The 17252-nt window shown below is 40.6% G+C and overlaps 1 protein-coding gene across 1 annotated transcript in view; it reads left to right on the top strand.

Moving 5' to 3' along the window:
- Positions 1-16779, top strand: part of WIF1 (WNT inhibitory factor 1) — a 44732-nt gene extending 27953 nt beyond the window's left edge. The window contains exons 4-10 of the mRNA XM_054056214.1: positions 1961-2101; positions 6025-6120; positions 7782-7877; positions 8736-8831; positions 12869-12964; positions 13571-13666; positions 15957-16779. Coding sequence (XP_053912189.1) covers positions 1961-2101; positions 6025-6120; positions 7782-7877; positions 8736-8831; positions 12869-12964; positions 13571-13666; positions 15957-16078 — 743 coding nt within the window. The 3' untranslated portion in view covers positions 16079-16779. The remainder of the gene's footprint in view (positions 1-1960; positions 2102-6024; positions 6121-7781; positions 7878-8735; positions 8832-12868; positions 12965-13570; positions 13667-15956) is intronic.
- Positions 16780-17252: the final 473 nt, after the last annotated feature.

The raw sequence follows: 17252 nt of genomic DNA, 5'->3' as shown, positions 1-17252 counted from the left end.
CTTATGGCCAGCAGTGTCCATAAGAAGACTTGTGGAAGAGCGAAAGGAGAGCAAGCATGTGTTATACTTCTCTTTACCCTCTCAGCTCTTACTAGCTTCAGCTTGGAAGATTTTCTCAGTCTTAAGTGATTTTCTATTTTATAACCACCTTGGGTGGCAGATCTCTCTTCTCAGTATTTTTCCAGACTCTCCTTTAGTCCATATTGTCTTCTCATATCTCCAGTCGCTTTGGCCAGGAGTTCACTGCCTCCCAGTGTATGAGGTTCCCCTACTGTTGTTTTGAGTCTGGCTGCAGCAGCTTCAAATGTGAATGGGCAGTAGCTCTTGTACTGGTAAGGGCAGCAGTCAGTTCATACTGTTGGTCCTATCCATGGCAGCCATGATTTTGTAGATGTCTATTATGTCCCCCCTAATTTTTCTCTTTGCCAGGCTGAAGAGTCACAACCTACTCAGTTGCTCTTCATTGGATGCAGCCTTGCTGTCCTTCTCTCAGTTTTCTCTAATCCAGTATATCCTTAATGAGATGAGCTATCAAATTCTCCTTTAATTTAAATTAGAATTAAATCACTTTGCTATCAATTCAGTGAAGTCTAGATGTGATTAAAGTGCCATCATTAAACATCTGCCATATCTGCCTCCCTGTAGCAATTTGCTCTGCAAAGTTGCACACATCCTAATGCAAACACCGAATTCCTGCACTTGGAAGGTTACTACAGTTTAAAAAGTTCACTGCATTTACAGTGCATTTAATCCACTGTAAGAGTTTCCTTCTCACCACATGGTTACATACATTTTGTAACTGCCTTTTAACAGATTGGCATAAAAGTGCTTCAACAATGCATTTGCTTTGTAATGAAAACTACAACAGACCTTTCAGTCTGTAGGACTTAGCAGAAGTAGAATGTGTTTCAGCATTAAATTATTCTGTATTGTACCAAGTAAAAAATAACAAAAATGGCCCAATTACGACTTGCAAAATTTTTTTATAACAAGCAATTTAAACAAACAAAATGGAGGGCTGTTAGCTCAATATTTGGTTCTGAAATCTAAGGCCAGGTTGAGAAGAAATGGATGAACAACTTCCATTAGTTGGATCTAACTTACAAAACAGCTGAGAGGAGCCAATTTTGAAGGAAAGAGATAAAATCATTTCATCTGAAGATTATTTAAGATCACTTGTGACAGTCGCAGAGGAGCATGCCATAACTCTGAGGTATCAGGCTTGCTTTCTCATTAAAAAACTCCAGATTTACTGGCTGTAATTATCCACTTAAACTCTTTGTAGTTTAAAAGTGTTTGAGTACTTTTTCTGGGAAGGCAATCTCCAAATATCACTACACTTACCAATTTTTGTCAGCGATGTCTCTCTGTTTTCTTTTTAAATATTTGCACCCATGATGTTATTTATCAAGTGCACCATCTTGCCAGCACTTTTCTTGCAATATCCAAAACAGCAAAAAGTATTTAAAGTAACTTTTTTACCAAAATATGTAAGATGCTTTTGCAGAAGTTGTGTAAGAGCCTGGAAAATCTGGACTCAGAAGTGATGAACTAAGCTTAGAAAATTAAATATAGGCTTCCAGCTTGTTTTGGTATATCCTTAGATACTCCAAATATATCTAATATATCTAAGTATACTCCATATACTTAGATACTCCAAATGAGTGATTGCCTTGTATGCAAGCAGAAGTATGTTTGTGTTAGGATCACTGTCTGTGCTGCAGGCTGTTGGGGTTATGTTAGTAAATGAGCACAGGCTCATCTCCTGTGCTGCTGTACTTTCAGTCCTTGAGCCACCTGTGACTAAGATGATCTGTGCATCTCTGTGTTACGGGTTTTAATCAATGGCATTACTCTAAAGCTTAAATATAAATATTATCTATATATTTTAGTATTTAAATGTATATATAGATGTACGTGCATGTAAATATAAATATTATTGTTATTATTCTCCTTTAAGTTGTTCAGGTTGGATTTCCTTGCCTTGGAAAACAAGATGGGGTCGCTGCATTTGAAGTGAATGTAATCATAATGAATTCAGAAGGCAATATTATTCTCCAGACCCCTCAGAATGCCATCTTCTTTAAAACCTGTCAGCAAGGTAAGTCCAAAGAGGACATGCCAAAATAACTATTAGACCTGTAACCTAACTTACTGATGTTTCACTCAGGAGGAGGGCTAGAGAAGATGAAAGTAAAGCACTTACACAGTGTGTACTAATTGTGGTGAATGCCAAGCTGTTCTAGATCTGTCTGTGGATTTACTGTCCCATTTACCATATTTACTAACCATTTTCTTACTGTCAACTATGTCTCCCTTAGCAGACTGGGTTGGTGGCATTTCTCCTCCTGTTCTCATCTCATCACATCAAGGATATTGATAGAAACGTATCATGTGAGAAGCACTTGTTAGCAAATGATTTGGGGTGCTTGGAGGAGAGCTAGTCCTCTGAAAATAAGCTGAGGCTAACATTTCCAGAAGAGGTACATAATGTGGAGAACTGAACTGCGGGGATCTGCAGTGGGAACACTGACTTCAGTAAATTTTGTTTGATGACATAGTTCAACATTTCCTTAAATCTCAACTTGCACACACAAACTGAATGCAAAAATCCTAAATTAGAACATTTTTGCAAAATTTCTCTGGAGCTGAGATGGCAACCTCTTGGTTTTGGATGCAGGTAAGGTGGTGGAAGTTGGTCCTCAATAATTGCAGCCGTCAGACAGTGAACACATACAGGATGCTCTGGTAGAAGGAGGTCACCATGAAGCAATTACAGTGTGTACTTGGACAAGAGAAAACCTGTTTAATCAACCAATCTGTGAACCACAAACACTATGTAATAAGGCTTTGTGGATTAATTTTATACACTAAACCCAACTATAATTAACGCTTTAAGCTGAGACTGTGAAATTGAAAAATCAATATCTAAGATAAGGCAGTTATCCCATGTCGAGTGCAATTGTATCAAATTAACCCATGATAGGGCTGATGTACAAAGAATGAGATTTTCATTCTTCTCCTATTAAATCTTTGCTCTCAGTCCCATACTTTCTTCTTTGTGCTCTTTTCTCTGAGCTAATTGGCGGTACTGTGGCTTCAAAGTAGCAAGCAGCGGGAGCAGGAGCTGTTTGTTCTTTGAAAACTCACTATACCTAAATAGCAAAGCTGCTTCTCTCCTTTGAAGCTTTGCTGCTGCCAATTAGCCCAGTGAAAGTGGAGGAGGGGTAGAAGAAGTGGGCAGAGAAACTGGAAGGAAAAGGGGGACCTAATGGAAGTAAAACCAATCACATCTCATGTATGAAGTTGGGCATCTGATGTAAATACAACACAAAATATTTGCTTTCTTTTTATGTTCAGTTCACAGTAACAGAACTTAATAATCTTTAAAAATAGTGTTGGGGCAATCTAATAAGGAAAGCAAGAGTTAAAAGTCTGTATTGTGGAAAAATACAACTTGAATGGTGAGGGTTCCAAAATCAATTTAGTAGTAGCATTCATCCAAGCTATAATTTCTGTGATGTTGTTGTTATTACTATTTTGATATGAAATGTAAAATTTAGCAATTTAGCAATATTGCATCATATGGCCTCTCAGGAAAGCTGGAGGTGATTATTGTCCTGATGTTTTGATCATGAAGCCAGACAAGAGCTGCAAAGACAATTTCCAGAACTCTGGAAGTGGGCAGAGGAGGAGTTTTTGGACCTCATCTCTTCCAGCGCATACTAGGGTAACCCCGACTCCTGCCTTGTATCCTGTCAGGTAGACAGCACAATGTTTTGGGGCAGATACTGAGAAGGATGAGAACATACTTGCCAGCTGGTGTTAGACTAGGGGTGAGTTTCCTTTCTCTGAAAGATGTTTCCTTGTGGCAAGAAGCTACAGTTCTTCCTGCTGGGGTGCCGGTCACTGTTTCCCGCCATTCTTGGCCATCCAGAAGGACTTCTGCCAGAGGAAGTGTTGGGACTAAGGGAGCAATTTTGTGGGAGAGAAGAGGCTTTGTTGTGGCTAAAGAGGTGGCTGCACAAAGAATCGTTTTCCTATTTTTTTGTTTGAAATGGTATGTATTTAATCATGCATTTTCTGTAATGAATAGCAGGTCTGTATTCAGCTACAAAGAGAGAAGTATTTCCAGGAAGAGTCCTAAAGTAGAGTGTTGGAACGCAGGAAGACAAAAAAACTTTCACCACCATTACTACTGCTGCAAACAGCTTTACTTTAAAGCACATTTTTTGCTCTCTGTATCCTTGGCCTTAGATAGGAGAGCATTTTAAAATTACATGTTTTCTCCCCTCTCTTTCCAGTTTCTTTGTTAGCTGTACACCACATCCAGGCACCTGATTGGTACATCAGGTTTTCTTTCCTTTCACTTGGTCTCAGAGCTGCCCTTTGCATCTCACTAAATAGACACCTGTAACGTGAGTGCGTCAGAATACTTGTAGTTGTAATAGCCATTGTTTCCTGGGGCTCTAATCATCCGTTAGATACATTTTCAAAACGAAAGTTCATTTGTGTATGAGTCGAAATAACTGATACATCACCTGACTCATGTATCAGAAGAAGGGAGAATCGTTCAAATTTGTTTGAGTCCAAGGTTATGTTTTCCTTTGCATTAATTGGCATTACAGCTTAAAGAATCTCCATGGGCTGCAAAAACGTCTCGGGCAATCTGACCCTCCTTGATTTATAGACATCCTGCTTCTCCTTATCACTTTAAACAAATGTAGGTTAAAGGCTATAACTGCATGAATTTGATCTCAGGTATTATTTGGCTGGGAATCAGTGTGAATCAATGGTACATGTTTACAGCCTATGGATGGTAGGTGCCAGCACTTCCTAGTGAAATCAGGTGACAAGGGAATGGAGAAGAAGTAGGGACGCTGTTGGCAGGTGTTGTCACTCATGATGTTTACAGCACTGTTACACTAAAGGAAAAGAAAAAAAGATGTGATGCCAACCTGACAACATTACAGCCCGTTGCTGTCTAATTGATGAGCTTCAAGTTTAAGTTGAGATGATGGCAATGAGGCTGCTTTCTGAATTTCAGTCTGCCTCAGAGTTTTTTGAACCTTCTTACTTGGAGTATCATGCAGCATAAAATCAAGATGAGTGGGTCATCCCTACTTCACTAAAGAAGCCTCGTGGCCTTGGTACCACTGATCACAAGTGATGTTCACTTTTTCTAATGGAAGCAGGCAGCCTCTCCTGCCTGCCTTCTCTGTGACACACCTAGGAAGGTATTTTCCAGAAACTGTTTTTCTACCTAGCAGTCATGTTTTCATGTGGTTCTATTGCCTTAAATCTGTTTTATCTCTTGTTTGATGGACTCTGGTGTTTTGAGGATGGTGACATACCCAGAGATAGTTCTCACAGTTGCATAATGCAGTCAGTTTTGCTATATGCTTTAACTATTGTTTGATTGATAGTTGAGATGTGAATGAGTTAGATGATGAGATAGGACCACTGTGCAAGGGTGCTGTCATCTTTCTGACCTTCTTTCATCTAGACTTGAAGCTAACTCTTCCACTTAATACAGATTTCATCATTTTGTCACCTCAGTAGAAACAGATGTAGTAATTAATCCAACGCAAGTTGCAATGCAGTCTAATTAAGGATGCAGAAGTTGAAACTGGTCCTGCATGCCAAGGGCAGGTCTAACCAGCAATGCAAGTCCTGCATTGGCTGCCTGCTCATTTCCACACAGAGTGGAAAGTGCTGGATTGTGCAGAGCATCCATGTTGCTCATGCACATACAGAACAGCAGAGCAATGGAAATGCAGTTTGTCAACAGGCACGTCATGTGTTTCTCTGAGTGCATGATAAAAACTCTGTTTGAAGAATACTGAATAAGAAACCAGTTTCTCTTGAGGAGGTCTTAGCTGAACTTCTATTTCTGTCAGCATTTGCTTGTCTTTCAGGAAATGTGTTTACTCTTGTGTCAAAGGAATATATTGATCCTACCAAAAGTTGGCTGACAGCTGAGATAAGTAATAGCCAATTAAACTGTTGTTATATTTTATGAAGCGGAATGTCCAGGAGGATGCAGAAATGGAGGGTTTTGCAATGAAAGACATGTTTGTGAATGTCCAGATGGATTTTACGGACCTCACTGTGAGAAAGGTAATTTAAAAAAAACTCTTCTCAACTGCCTTCTTTACCGTAATCTCAACAAAACTGTAGTTACTGCACTGTAGCTTCTCCTACAATGGCTTCTTCTGATGATTTAATGTATTTTGTGTCTACACATGTAAGAGCGTAGACATCACTATCATCATCCGTGGTCTAATGGAAACATTAATTTCTTACAAGAAAGATGTTCTGTCTTCAAGAGATTGCTTTTAACAACAGCTAACACGAGAGTTAAGTGATCCTTAATCACAGGGAATCCATCTGGCAGAAAGATTAAATAAAATTCTCCTGCTAATGAGGACTAGCTGGGAAACAAATCACAAGACTTTTGTTGTTCAGCATTTGTTTATTCAGAGAGAATATCTAATTTGGAGATAAGGTCTAATTTGGAGGCAGGCTGACAATGAAGACGGGAAGATGAAAAAAAGTCTCCTTTTCCCTTCTATTAGTAACTAATAGCCCTAAGCAACATTTCCAGTAATGAGGGACTAAGTGAAATCAAGTGACTGGGTGAGGAAATAGCTCTTCTTCTTGTCTCTTCCTTCACCTCCTCCAGCGGCAGACACTCCCTAGGCTGACTTAAGATGGAGCAAACCATCCCCATGGGCATCCTATTGCAACGGCATCCTTCACTGAGCTCCTAGGCACTCTGGCAACATCCAAAATAATAAGCATAAAGGATGAGTTCTCTGGCCTGGAGGCCAACTGGGACAGTGTAGTTTGCATTTGTATCTTTAATAAACTCTCTTACCCTCTAAAAAAACACACTCCAAACTCTCTGCTGGGAGGAGCCCTTGGCTGCTGCTTTCCCAGGGACCATGCCCATGAGGGTTTGCCTGTTGTCCAAGGACAAAGCTGTGCTATGAATGGCACCAACAATTTCACAAATGATGATCCTATGCCCCCGCTTAGCCCCATGCGTGTTGCTGTTTAACTCACTAGTATGGATGCACCATTGCTGCACATACCACTTGTGGGCAACCAGAAAATCAAGCTTGCCACCTGACATGCCTCCCTGGAAGAGCTTTGTGAGGTGGCCGCAGCTGCAGAGAAGGCTTGGGGGAGCACTGGACTCTGGAGAAGGTTCATGAAGTGCATGCAGAACAATTTGGCCACCAAACCAGTCCACGCAACAGGCTTCCCTAGGCTAAGTTAGGTGTCCATGCTTATGTTCAGATATGCAGAGGGAGAAGGGAGGGTTCATTGTAAAGCCTGCCTGGAAACCCCACTGAATTGCTGACAGCTCTGAGCACAGCCTCTAAGGAGACAGTCCTGTCTGCAGAGCTGTGGCACCAGAGTCCAGTTACAGAGAGAGGCAGGAATTGAAATATCCAGACAGTGTGGGAAAGCACTTTGCTCTCCTCAGTTTGGAATTAAACTCTACAAGAGGCTATTTCTGCTTACATATGGAACTACATTTGAACATAATTTAGTCTTCATGGTTTTAGTAACATTGCATGTAAATTGCCAGGTACAAATAAGAAATGTAATTGATTTAACCAGCTTACAAAGATGCTTTACAAAGGTAACTTCTTATAGTCAGCAGAAGGAAAAGTAGCTTAAGGAGACAATGTGCTGTATATTCAAATAGACAGTTGCTGTCATACCAGTGATTTTTTTTTTCTGTTCTTTCTGTTCTTCCTGCTCCTCAGCGCTGTGTGCTCCTCGCTGCATGAACGGTGGGCTCTGCATTACACCCGGCCTCTGCATCTGCCCCCCAGGGTTCTATGGCATCAACTGCGACAAAGGTAAAACCCCCTGAGCTCCTTGCCTAGCAGCCTTTCTTTATTCCTCTATGTTAGTTTCCCTCTAGCAGTGGATTTTAGAGAGTCAGGCAAGGGATGAAGTTAGTAAGTTTTAAAAGTTTTGTGATGCTTCAAACAGATTCTTTATCACAACCTGGGAGCTGTTGGAAGTGCTTTTGCAGGTGAATGTACAGGCATCCATATACGCCAAGTCTGTGCAGGGTAATTTGGATAACTGCTTTAGTTGATCCACTGAAAGCTGTGGACCTACCACAAAATTCAGTTATATTTCTGGTGTAGGGGAAAAAAAAAATCTCTGCTTGAACTCTAGTTTCCTGGAGTAAAATTAGTTTTACTAATTATTTAGTTCATTAATTCGCTGCATCTAGACACATGAAAAAATAAGCAAGATATTCATTTTTTGTTGCTGCATCGTGGCTCAGGAAGGATAAAAATGGGCAACCAGTTGTTCAAAACAGTAATTTTGAACAGACCAAGCTATAAGCCAGATAAAAAACAAGTAGTTTCCTGCAGGAATATAACTGACCTGCCCATGGCAGAGCAGGTTACAGAGTATCACATTGCATTTATTATTGCAGAACTACATGAAGTAGACTAAATGCAAAAGGTCCTAGTGGACTTCCCTGCGGAATAATGGGAACTTCCCTAGAGCCTTAGGTATGGTTGCACAAACTGTTGTTGCCAATGTCCTTCTGATTCATATCTAGTCCTTGATGAGACTAATGCAACTTTTTTAAACCTACTCAATGTTTATTTATGATGAGCAGAAGAAAACGTTAAGGCCACATCAGACTGAGTTCATAGTAGTAACTTAGATCATTCCTGTTTTATTTGTTTCAGCAAACTGTACAACAACCTGTTTCAATGGAGGAACATGTTTCTATCTGGGAAAATGCATTTGTCCTTCAGGCTATGAAGGAGATCAATGCGAAATTAGTGAGTAGCATCTCCATGTGCTTGCTTTCACTTACATCAACTTATTCTAATGTTGGTGTCTGAATGAAGAAGCCTCAGAACAAGGGTCTCACGTGGCAGGTTGGGGCCCTTGGAGAGTCAGATGCCGCATGCCTTCAAATGAATTTCCAGCTGATAAGTCTGACTTATTGCTAGGCCATCTCATCCCCTACCTTGTTTTGGTTTTACTAGTAACCGGGCTTGGTAATAACCCTCAAGCCATAAGTATGCAAGCAGTACTCTGTTGCAGATGGATGTGCTGCTGTGCCAAGCCTGTGTGGAGCAGCTATTTTCAAAAGTTATGGCAATTAACACTTGGGCACAGCGATTAGGTTTGAGCCTGCACCTCCAAAAGAACTGCATTAAGCTGAGTATGGAAGAGTTTGGGGTAAAGGGAGGACTGAACCATAAGAGCTCAGAGCTTTTGCTTACGAATTAACTTGCATTCACATGGCAACTTGAAAAATCATGTTGCAAACATCAAAAGACTTGCTATTTTCAGAAGTTTAGCATCAAAGCAATTCAAAATTTTTTAACTCATGGTTGATCTAAGTGTGCTGTGTAAAGCTGAGGGTGGAGGTACGGCCAGACTGGAACAGACCTGGGAGGTCAGCTGTGAAGTATTTGAGTTTTCTCACAGCTCTGTTAAATTGGATTAATTCTATAATTCCCTACACTAGAACAGTGTATGAGCATTTTGGTTTTGTGAACGTACACCCAGGTCATTCTTTCTGGGCTTAAAGCCTCTAAGAGGATACTGTGCAAGGAGCTTCCTCTGCTGTAAATAATCTCACTGACATTCCCTAATGACTTCAGAGGAGCGCAGAAAGCAGCATTTACCCTGGGATGTGTAAGAGCTCATTCCTTAGTATGTGTCAGTAGGGACAGGCTTTTCTCACACTTACGCAATTTGTATCATTAGATACTTTGGAAACATGGAAATAAACTTTAATGCCAATACAGGACAATAAATGAATTTCTGTGCAAAGCAAAACCATGGATACTGTACCTCTACATTTTGCACAGTATTTACATGTAGATAAACAGCAGATGTATGTAAATGTTTCATTGTATCTCTATGCATTGCAAAGCATTTTGCAATTATTTTTGTACCTAATCAAAACTTGAGCCAAACAGAAGCAGAAAAGCTTTACTGTTATTAAATTAATAAATATTTCCCTTTGATATAAATTCAGATCAGATGTCAGCAAGTACAACAAGCATGGGTTTCCACTGAACTAGCCTTTACTTACATCCGATTCAAATTTGACACTCAGACAAAACCTCATTTCTTTCTTCAGTCCCCAAGAAGTCAACTTTTTTGATGCTTCTCAGATGGTGCGTAAGGTTTTTTCAAAGTTCGAGAAGCATGTGTTTTATGTCACTGATAGGTTTTTGAGGACAATTCTTAGAGCTGATATTACCACGTCTACAGAGGCTGCTCCACTTAATTGGTCTGTCCTAGGGGCTCTTGAGCTCGTTGTTTACTGCCATTTGGGACAGGTACAAATGACTTTGGCTTCTTGCAATGGCTTACCTCTCTAACTCAAATTAAATGAATTAAAATACAGGCAGTAAACTAGTTTCTGTACAAAAGAAGAGAAGAAAAATCAGGACCAGAGTATGCAAAGAGCTAAACTGTGATCGTGTGGATGAGAGCAAGGAAAGCTATGCACTTACCTTAGCTTTGTAAAGCTGGGACAGTAACTGTTAGACCATGATTGATGACTTCTACCACCTCTGGGTACTGCAGCAGTGCCAGCACAACAGGGGAAGACTACAAGAAATGCTAGATGAAGCTTAGAAACACCAGAGGAGAAACACAACTCATTCTCTTTTCTTAAATCCAGGGCCAGCTACATTCAGTCATGGGGGTCTTGAAATAACAAGAAGAAAACCTTTCAACAGTTAGAAAGCCATCTTCTGAAAACTGCAAAGTTCTTTTTTTTTATTTTTTTAAATGTTGTTTGAAGATTTTGAGTGCTTGCCTAATAGTTTAATCACTCTCTAAGACTCCTGGGAAATGTACTAGACTCAGTCTCCAGTACTAACAAGCATTCACAGATTTTTCAGTAGCTGTAGTTATGCATTGTCTGTAATTAGTGTTTCAGTTTGAGTTCAGAGAGTTTTATTTTGTTTTGGATTCCTCCCCATTTGTCACCGACTGTGTTGCTGCTTTTTCTGTTTCTCAGTGAATAACAGAGAGAGTTATCACTCTTTGCTTCATTCTATGAAAAAGTCTTAGTTCAAAGTTAATTGAGCTGTGCTGAGCCAAATGCTTGCCTAATGCAAATCTACAGAAGTTGATAGCACACCCCTTGACTCATATTCTCCAGATTTACTTCAAGAACTAGGAAAATTCCTGGATTTTCTTGGCATTGCTCCTTTGGGTTCTTAATTATTTGGGGTCCAAATGCTTACAAATTAGAATAGCTAAAGGTTCCTTCTCCAAAGGCTCCTGCAGGGAAATTGTGCTTTTCCAGAAACTCTCCCTAGCACAGTTTGTTCCATCAGTTGGTTATGAAGCTTATTTCAGGGCTATTAAAATAATTATGCACACTGGGAACAAGTTTCTTTTATATTGACAATGCACACATGCATCACAGAAATCTGACAGGGCAGAGAGCTTAGCAGGCGCTACCTGGGGTATTGAGCTCCCAAGGGGGCAGGCTGTGATCATGAGATGAGTGCATCTGCTGAGAGTTTCAGCACAGCAAGTCAGTGTTGGTGCTTAAATTATCATGTGCAGGTCTCAGTCAATACCCTTTTTTAATAAAAGAACAAGGAATAAGTTTTCTGCCCCAGGTTCCATTTTTTGTTTCCTCACAGACTTGCATAAATATTAGTGCTAAATCTGGGAAGGGCTTTTTTCCCCCTCTTTTCTGAAGAATCTAGAAAATGTGGGATTAAAAAAGACAGAAAGAGGTTTTGGATGGCAGTGAGGAAAGCCGCATTGGTACATATGTCCACAGAGGTGGGAAGAGGCTGAGGGTGTAGCTCCTGCTGTCCCGATAGTGTCTGGGGACACGGCAGTGAGCCTCCCTTGCCCTGGGGGTGACCTACCTCATGGGCGCCATGCTCGGCCTTCCTAGAGACAGGTGAAGACTTAATTAGTTCAATAATGCAGATAAATTCTAACAAGGGATTGACAGGCTGGGGACAGAAGATTTGATGTTAAGTTTGAGGAAGGCCCTTGGTATGAGTCAAGTTCAGCAGGAACTTGAATATGGATCTCCTCCATCAGTGAGGACTTTCTCCCCCTGCCCTGTGCGAGCCAGGGTCAAACAAGCCTTCCTACAACAGTGCTGTCAGACCCAGCCTCTTCCTCTGGCAAAGTGTGAATGTGAGGGAAAGTAATTTACGGACCAAAAGCTTTCCGAAATGGCTGCCATTTCTGATTATTGCTATGCTCTGTTCTTTGCAAACAGGAAAGGAAGACATGCTTTTAAAATGCACCTTTAGTTTCTGAGCTGTGATGCGGAACAGTCCTCACTGCACCATCCACAGCTCCGTGGTGCTCTGCAGCCTCAAGATGATAGGCTTTGCCAACCTGTTTATTATAGTCTGCAAGGAGCAGCCGTACCTGTCAGTTCCTGAGCTTCCTAGGGCTCGAGATCTCTCGAATGCCACCATGTTGTCTTCCGCTTGTTTCTCCTGGGTCTGGATTCCACTCTTAGCAAACACAAAGTCTGGACAATGCTGTCTTCCCCACAAAGGGTGAGGGGAGCAGGAGGCAGTGACACGGGGGACTCTGCTGAGTGCAGGTGGGACAGGTCTGGGTAAATGCTGCGTGGGCACACGGGCTTTGACTATGTCAAATTATTGTCGTATTTTCAAAGAAGAAGAATGCATATAAATTGTAAGCAGAGACTTGTAGCAGAGACTTTCTAACAGATCCACAGTGCACGCTTCCATGCTAGCATCCAAGGAGATTTTGGGTACAAGGCAGGCTTCTCAGACACTCATCTCCAGTAGGAGCAGAGGACTAAGACCACTGGTTTTGTGCTTTCAATGTCTAGGTAAATGCCATCAACCTTGTCGAAATGGAGGCAAATGTACTGGTAGGAATAAATGCAAGTGTTCCAAAGGTTACCAAGGAGACCTGTGTTCGAAGCGTAAGTACCAAAACCACTCCATCAGCCTTTGTTGTAGGAGCATCATGCTGGCTGTACAGTGTCATTTTACATAATGCCAGCACTAATTGTTTATTGTCAAATTATTTCAGGTTAATGTACTTCCTGGACATACAGCAGACACCAGACTTAAGGGAATTATGAAGCCAGAAAACTTTAGTTACAAAAGCCTCCTTACTGTCTCTGTGTATTCTGAGTTTCTATAAAACAGCCATGTGTCAGCTCAGTAATAGCAGTTTAGTAGTAGAAAAGTGCTTAATAAAACATCGATACATAGCAACATTAAAATCCAACGGGAGCATTTTAGAGAGATGCTGGAGGCTGCCCTCCTCTGCTGTTGGTTCTGTTGTACACTTAGCTCTGTATTCCATCTGCTTCTCTGTGCCAGAGACTGACCTTGCAGGGGAATTGAGGGGTGAAATGTTTTGGGGCGCTGCACAGATTCAGTGCAAAGTCACAGATTTACTGTGAGAGCCCCAGCCCGTGCCAGGACCAACCCATCATGAGGAATAGCAGAGAAAGCAAATCTATAACTCTGTCTGTGGGTTAAATGCCAATAGGTCAAGATATGCTCTCGCTTTCTTACAGCTGTCTGCGAGCCAGGCTGTGGCCTCTACGGCACCTGCGTTGAACCCAACAAATGCCAGTGCAAAGAAGGCTGGCACGGGAGGCATTGCAATAAAAGTAAGTGAGAAACAAACCCCGAGAGTCCATGCTGGGTATCATACACGTCCGATACCATGCAGAAATGACTGCCTCAAGAGCCTTGCCAGCACCATTAATGATACCTCAACCTTTATTCTAATCTTTAATCCAAACAATAATACTTTTCAATAATACAATTCAATATTTTGTAATTTTAACTACTAAAAAAACCCCTCAGAATTGTTTAAAAGTATTTTACCAAGATCAGCCTTGTCAGAAGTTCCAGAATCTAGATGACCTCATGTGTCTTCCATCTGTGGTGTGGAAGGGATCCAGTCCTTCAGTACTCCTCAGTAATATCAGTTGGCTTTACAGTGTTGGGTAGGCATTTTTAGAAATAAAACTTTTGTTAGGTTTTAAAGCTGATTAAACCTTAGGGAAACTTAACTTCCTTTAGAAACTTTAGGGAAAACTTGAAGAGTTTTGCAAGCTCTATGCTTACCAACTTCAGAGTTTCATCCTCTTCTTCCTGGCCATGCGCCACAGACTACAAAATATATTGTCCCAAAACAAAGCTAAAATCTTCAAAATTAATTTCTGTTGTGTTTATTGATCTGTTTGACACCTGTTGAAGCAATTGATCATTTCACTGGGTTTAAAACAGCACTATAACGTTATCTGAAATATAATTGGATATATCCAGTATGAACTTAGGATTTGACTTTATATTTCATGTGCAACAGTACCATAACAGCAGATCTTCAAGAGACATTCTGTACGGCCTCCCATGAAGTATTAATGTTTATCACTATTAACTAATGATTCACGTTTAGTGTTTTAAGTGTCAATAATAAAAAAGTTGAAAAATTTTGCACCTATAAACCCTACCACTAAGCCATAAGAAATGTAAACCTTACATTTCAGCATCAACTGAATGTCCGTTTTTAGTAAATTGGTGCTGTCGATGCCTGTGATTTTTATCATATCAAAATGTAATAGAATAAGTATAGTTGTTTTCATTGTAAAATCAGTATTATCTGACTAAAAATGATTTTGCTGTGAAAATTAGGTTTGGGGAGTTCACTTTTTGTGCAGTTAGCTAGTGGACCTGTGTTTAGTTCGTGCCATTCTTTGAAGGAAAAATATCATTAATATAAATTATGGTTAGAAAAAAAGGTAAGTGGAAATGAATCTATATAATAAACTTCAATCCCTAAGTTCAGTATGAAATTTTTCTTCCTGTCACGCTCTTCTTATAAAGACCTCAGATAGCAAGTGAAAAAGGTACTATGGGTTACCTGACCGTCCCCAAAGAAGTAATTACGTGTAAAACAAAACCAAACCCCATTAACTGCCTTGTTATAGGGAGTTAATAGTCACACATTATTGTCAGCTCTTAGGTTTTCCAGCCTTCATTACCCAGAGTTTGGGTACAGTCCTGCTGTGTTTAACACTGCAAAACTCTTTGTATTCAGCAAAGAAACTGAGAATACGCCTTCTGGGTAAAATTAAACCTCATTTGAAGTGCCCATGAAGGGCTTAAATTGAACATACAACTGCATGCATTGCAATTCACTGTTTTCAACTAAAACCAAATGTCTCCTGATCTTGAGAGGAGATTTATAGTTAATTTGAAGGACTTGCTTCATACTCCCATCAAATGATTGCCTCCTTGGTAGAGCTGTTTTCTTAAAAAGAAGTGGTTAAAAATATTGAACAGAGGGCTTAGTTTTTCAGTTTTTTCCATGAGCTTTAAGTAGTGCGATGGGTCCATGAAACTATAAATAATTGTAACATAATACTTTGGATTCCATTTTTATTGTTCGTTGTTATTTTCCACAACAAAGCAGCGCTGCTAAACCTGTTTCAGACTGCTTTCCCACTCCCCTTCCCCAGGTGTTTATTGCCGCTGCTGTTCTTTCTCTTCAGCCATAAACAAAAGCCAAGCTCAGGTAGCTGATGGGGATTGTCCTGGGGGATGCTTACACCCCTCTTTAGAACCCTCTCTTTAAAGCCCACTGCTGGTCGATGAGCATGACTCTCGTCCACTGGTGTGGGCTGTGCATATGTGAACCTGGGGCTGAGTGACAGCCTGGGCACACTGATGGTCCCCTGGGCTTCCTGGTGAGGCGAAAGCATCTTTCTGTAATTAAGCCCATCTGGCAGCACCTCATCCTTCCTGGAGAGCATGAAGAGTGGTGAGCACTTGTGCATATCAAAATCGTTTGTTCCAGTGGCGGGGGGGGAACTGTTTCCACTTGAAATATTAGCAGTGGATTGCAAGACCACTTCTTTGGTTTCTTTTCTCTTGAACTGGATAATTTTCCAGGGTACGGAGCCAGTGGTCTGAGCACCCTGAGGTCAGCAGAAAGCAAACACAGACAGCAAACGCCTTCACCGAAAAAGGCTGAGGAAACGCATGTTCCACCCGAATCCAATTATATCTGGTGAACTCCAACATCTGAAATGGTTTGTATTACATAAAGTTCATAGCCTTCATTAACCTCTCATGGATTGAATGTTAAAACGCTGTTCATTACAGTTAAGATTACCAGCTGGAATTTTATTAGCTTCATTGTAAACCACTGAGCTGATATTTACTATTCCTTTTAAGTTTTATAAATACTTCTATAGCATGATTATATAAGCTTCTTCTTTCAGTGCTTTGGATTGTGTTTTGTACTGCAGCTATGTTTAAACTTCCCATCTTGATTATAAAGCTGAAAAATCAAGTAACAATGTTCAAGAAGAAGACCTTGTAGATGCCGACCTGAATAATTTCAATCACTACAGATTTAATTTGCGTAAGACAAAGGAAAGATGCCTTTTTATGTATTTGCTATTGTGTGTTTAGACTTCCCCTTCAAGAAAAATAAATACAATAAGTAAGTTGCCTAATTTAAAAACTGAATAACACAATTCAATGTTATTTTTGGACTTACGTTTTTGCCAAGTACTGTGTATTAAAAATACACCGCAGTGGTGCCATTTAACCAACATAATATATTGTTAACAAAGTAGACGTATAACATCTGAACTTTCTGCATCAGCTTGAAGCAATATAATATATTATAAACAAAATAGCTCTTATGTAATAAACTTTTTATACTGACAGTTATGTATAAAATAAAGATGCTGCTTTAGTTTTTCGAGTACTGCTCTGTGTGGCCTGCTGTGGTCTCATCAGCACTGAGTTGGGGTGTTGGCTTTTCTAGAGCACCCTCGTAAGACAGTGGCACAGTGGGGTTGTTTTCTCTGTCTCTGCTTTTAGTCTCACAGCTCTTAAAAGTATTTCAGAGGAGCAGCTTCTTCTTGTGTCTTTGCAAGGGAGGGGACAGCACCGAAGGCCAGAGCTCTCCCTATATTTGCCGTCCACCACACCTTCCTTTTCCCCCCTGCACTGCCAAGCTGGTGCACCCTGTTCATGGCACCTCTGGTGCCTGGGAGCTTCTCCTCAGAGCCTATGTCCAAGAAGGTAATAGTCCAACCCGAGTAATGTTTCCTGTTCAAGGTGATGCTCCGTGTTGTGTTATGTTGAGACTGTGTAAGGTCTGGGGGCTGCCTCTTGCAACAGCCAAAGGCCACACAGTTCGTAGTAATGAAGCAGTGAAAATGGTTTCTGTCT

Source organism: Cuculus canorus, chromosome 1, assembly GCF_017976375.1.
Source record: "Cuculus canorus isolate bCucCan1 chromosome 1, bCucCan1.pri, whole genome shotgun sequence".
Classification (NCBI taxonomy): Eukaryota; Metazoa; Chordata; class Aves; order Cuculiformes; family Cuculidae; genus Cuculus; species Cuculus canorus.
Note: the sequence above shows the minus strand (reverse complement) of the source record. Positions and strands in the feature narration are given on the sequence as shown.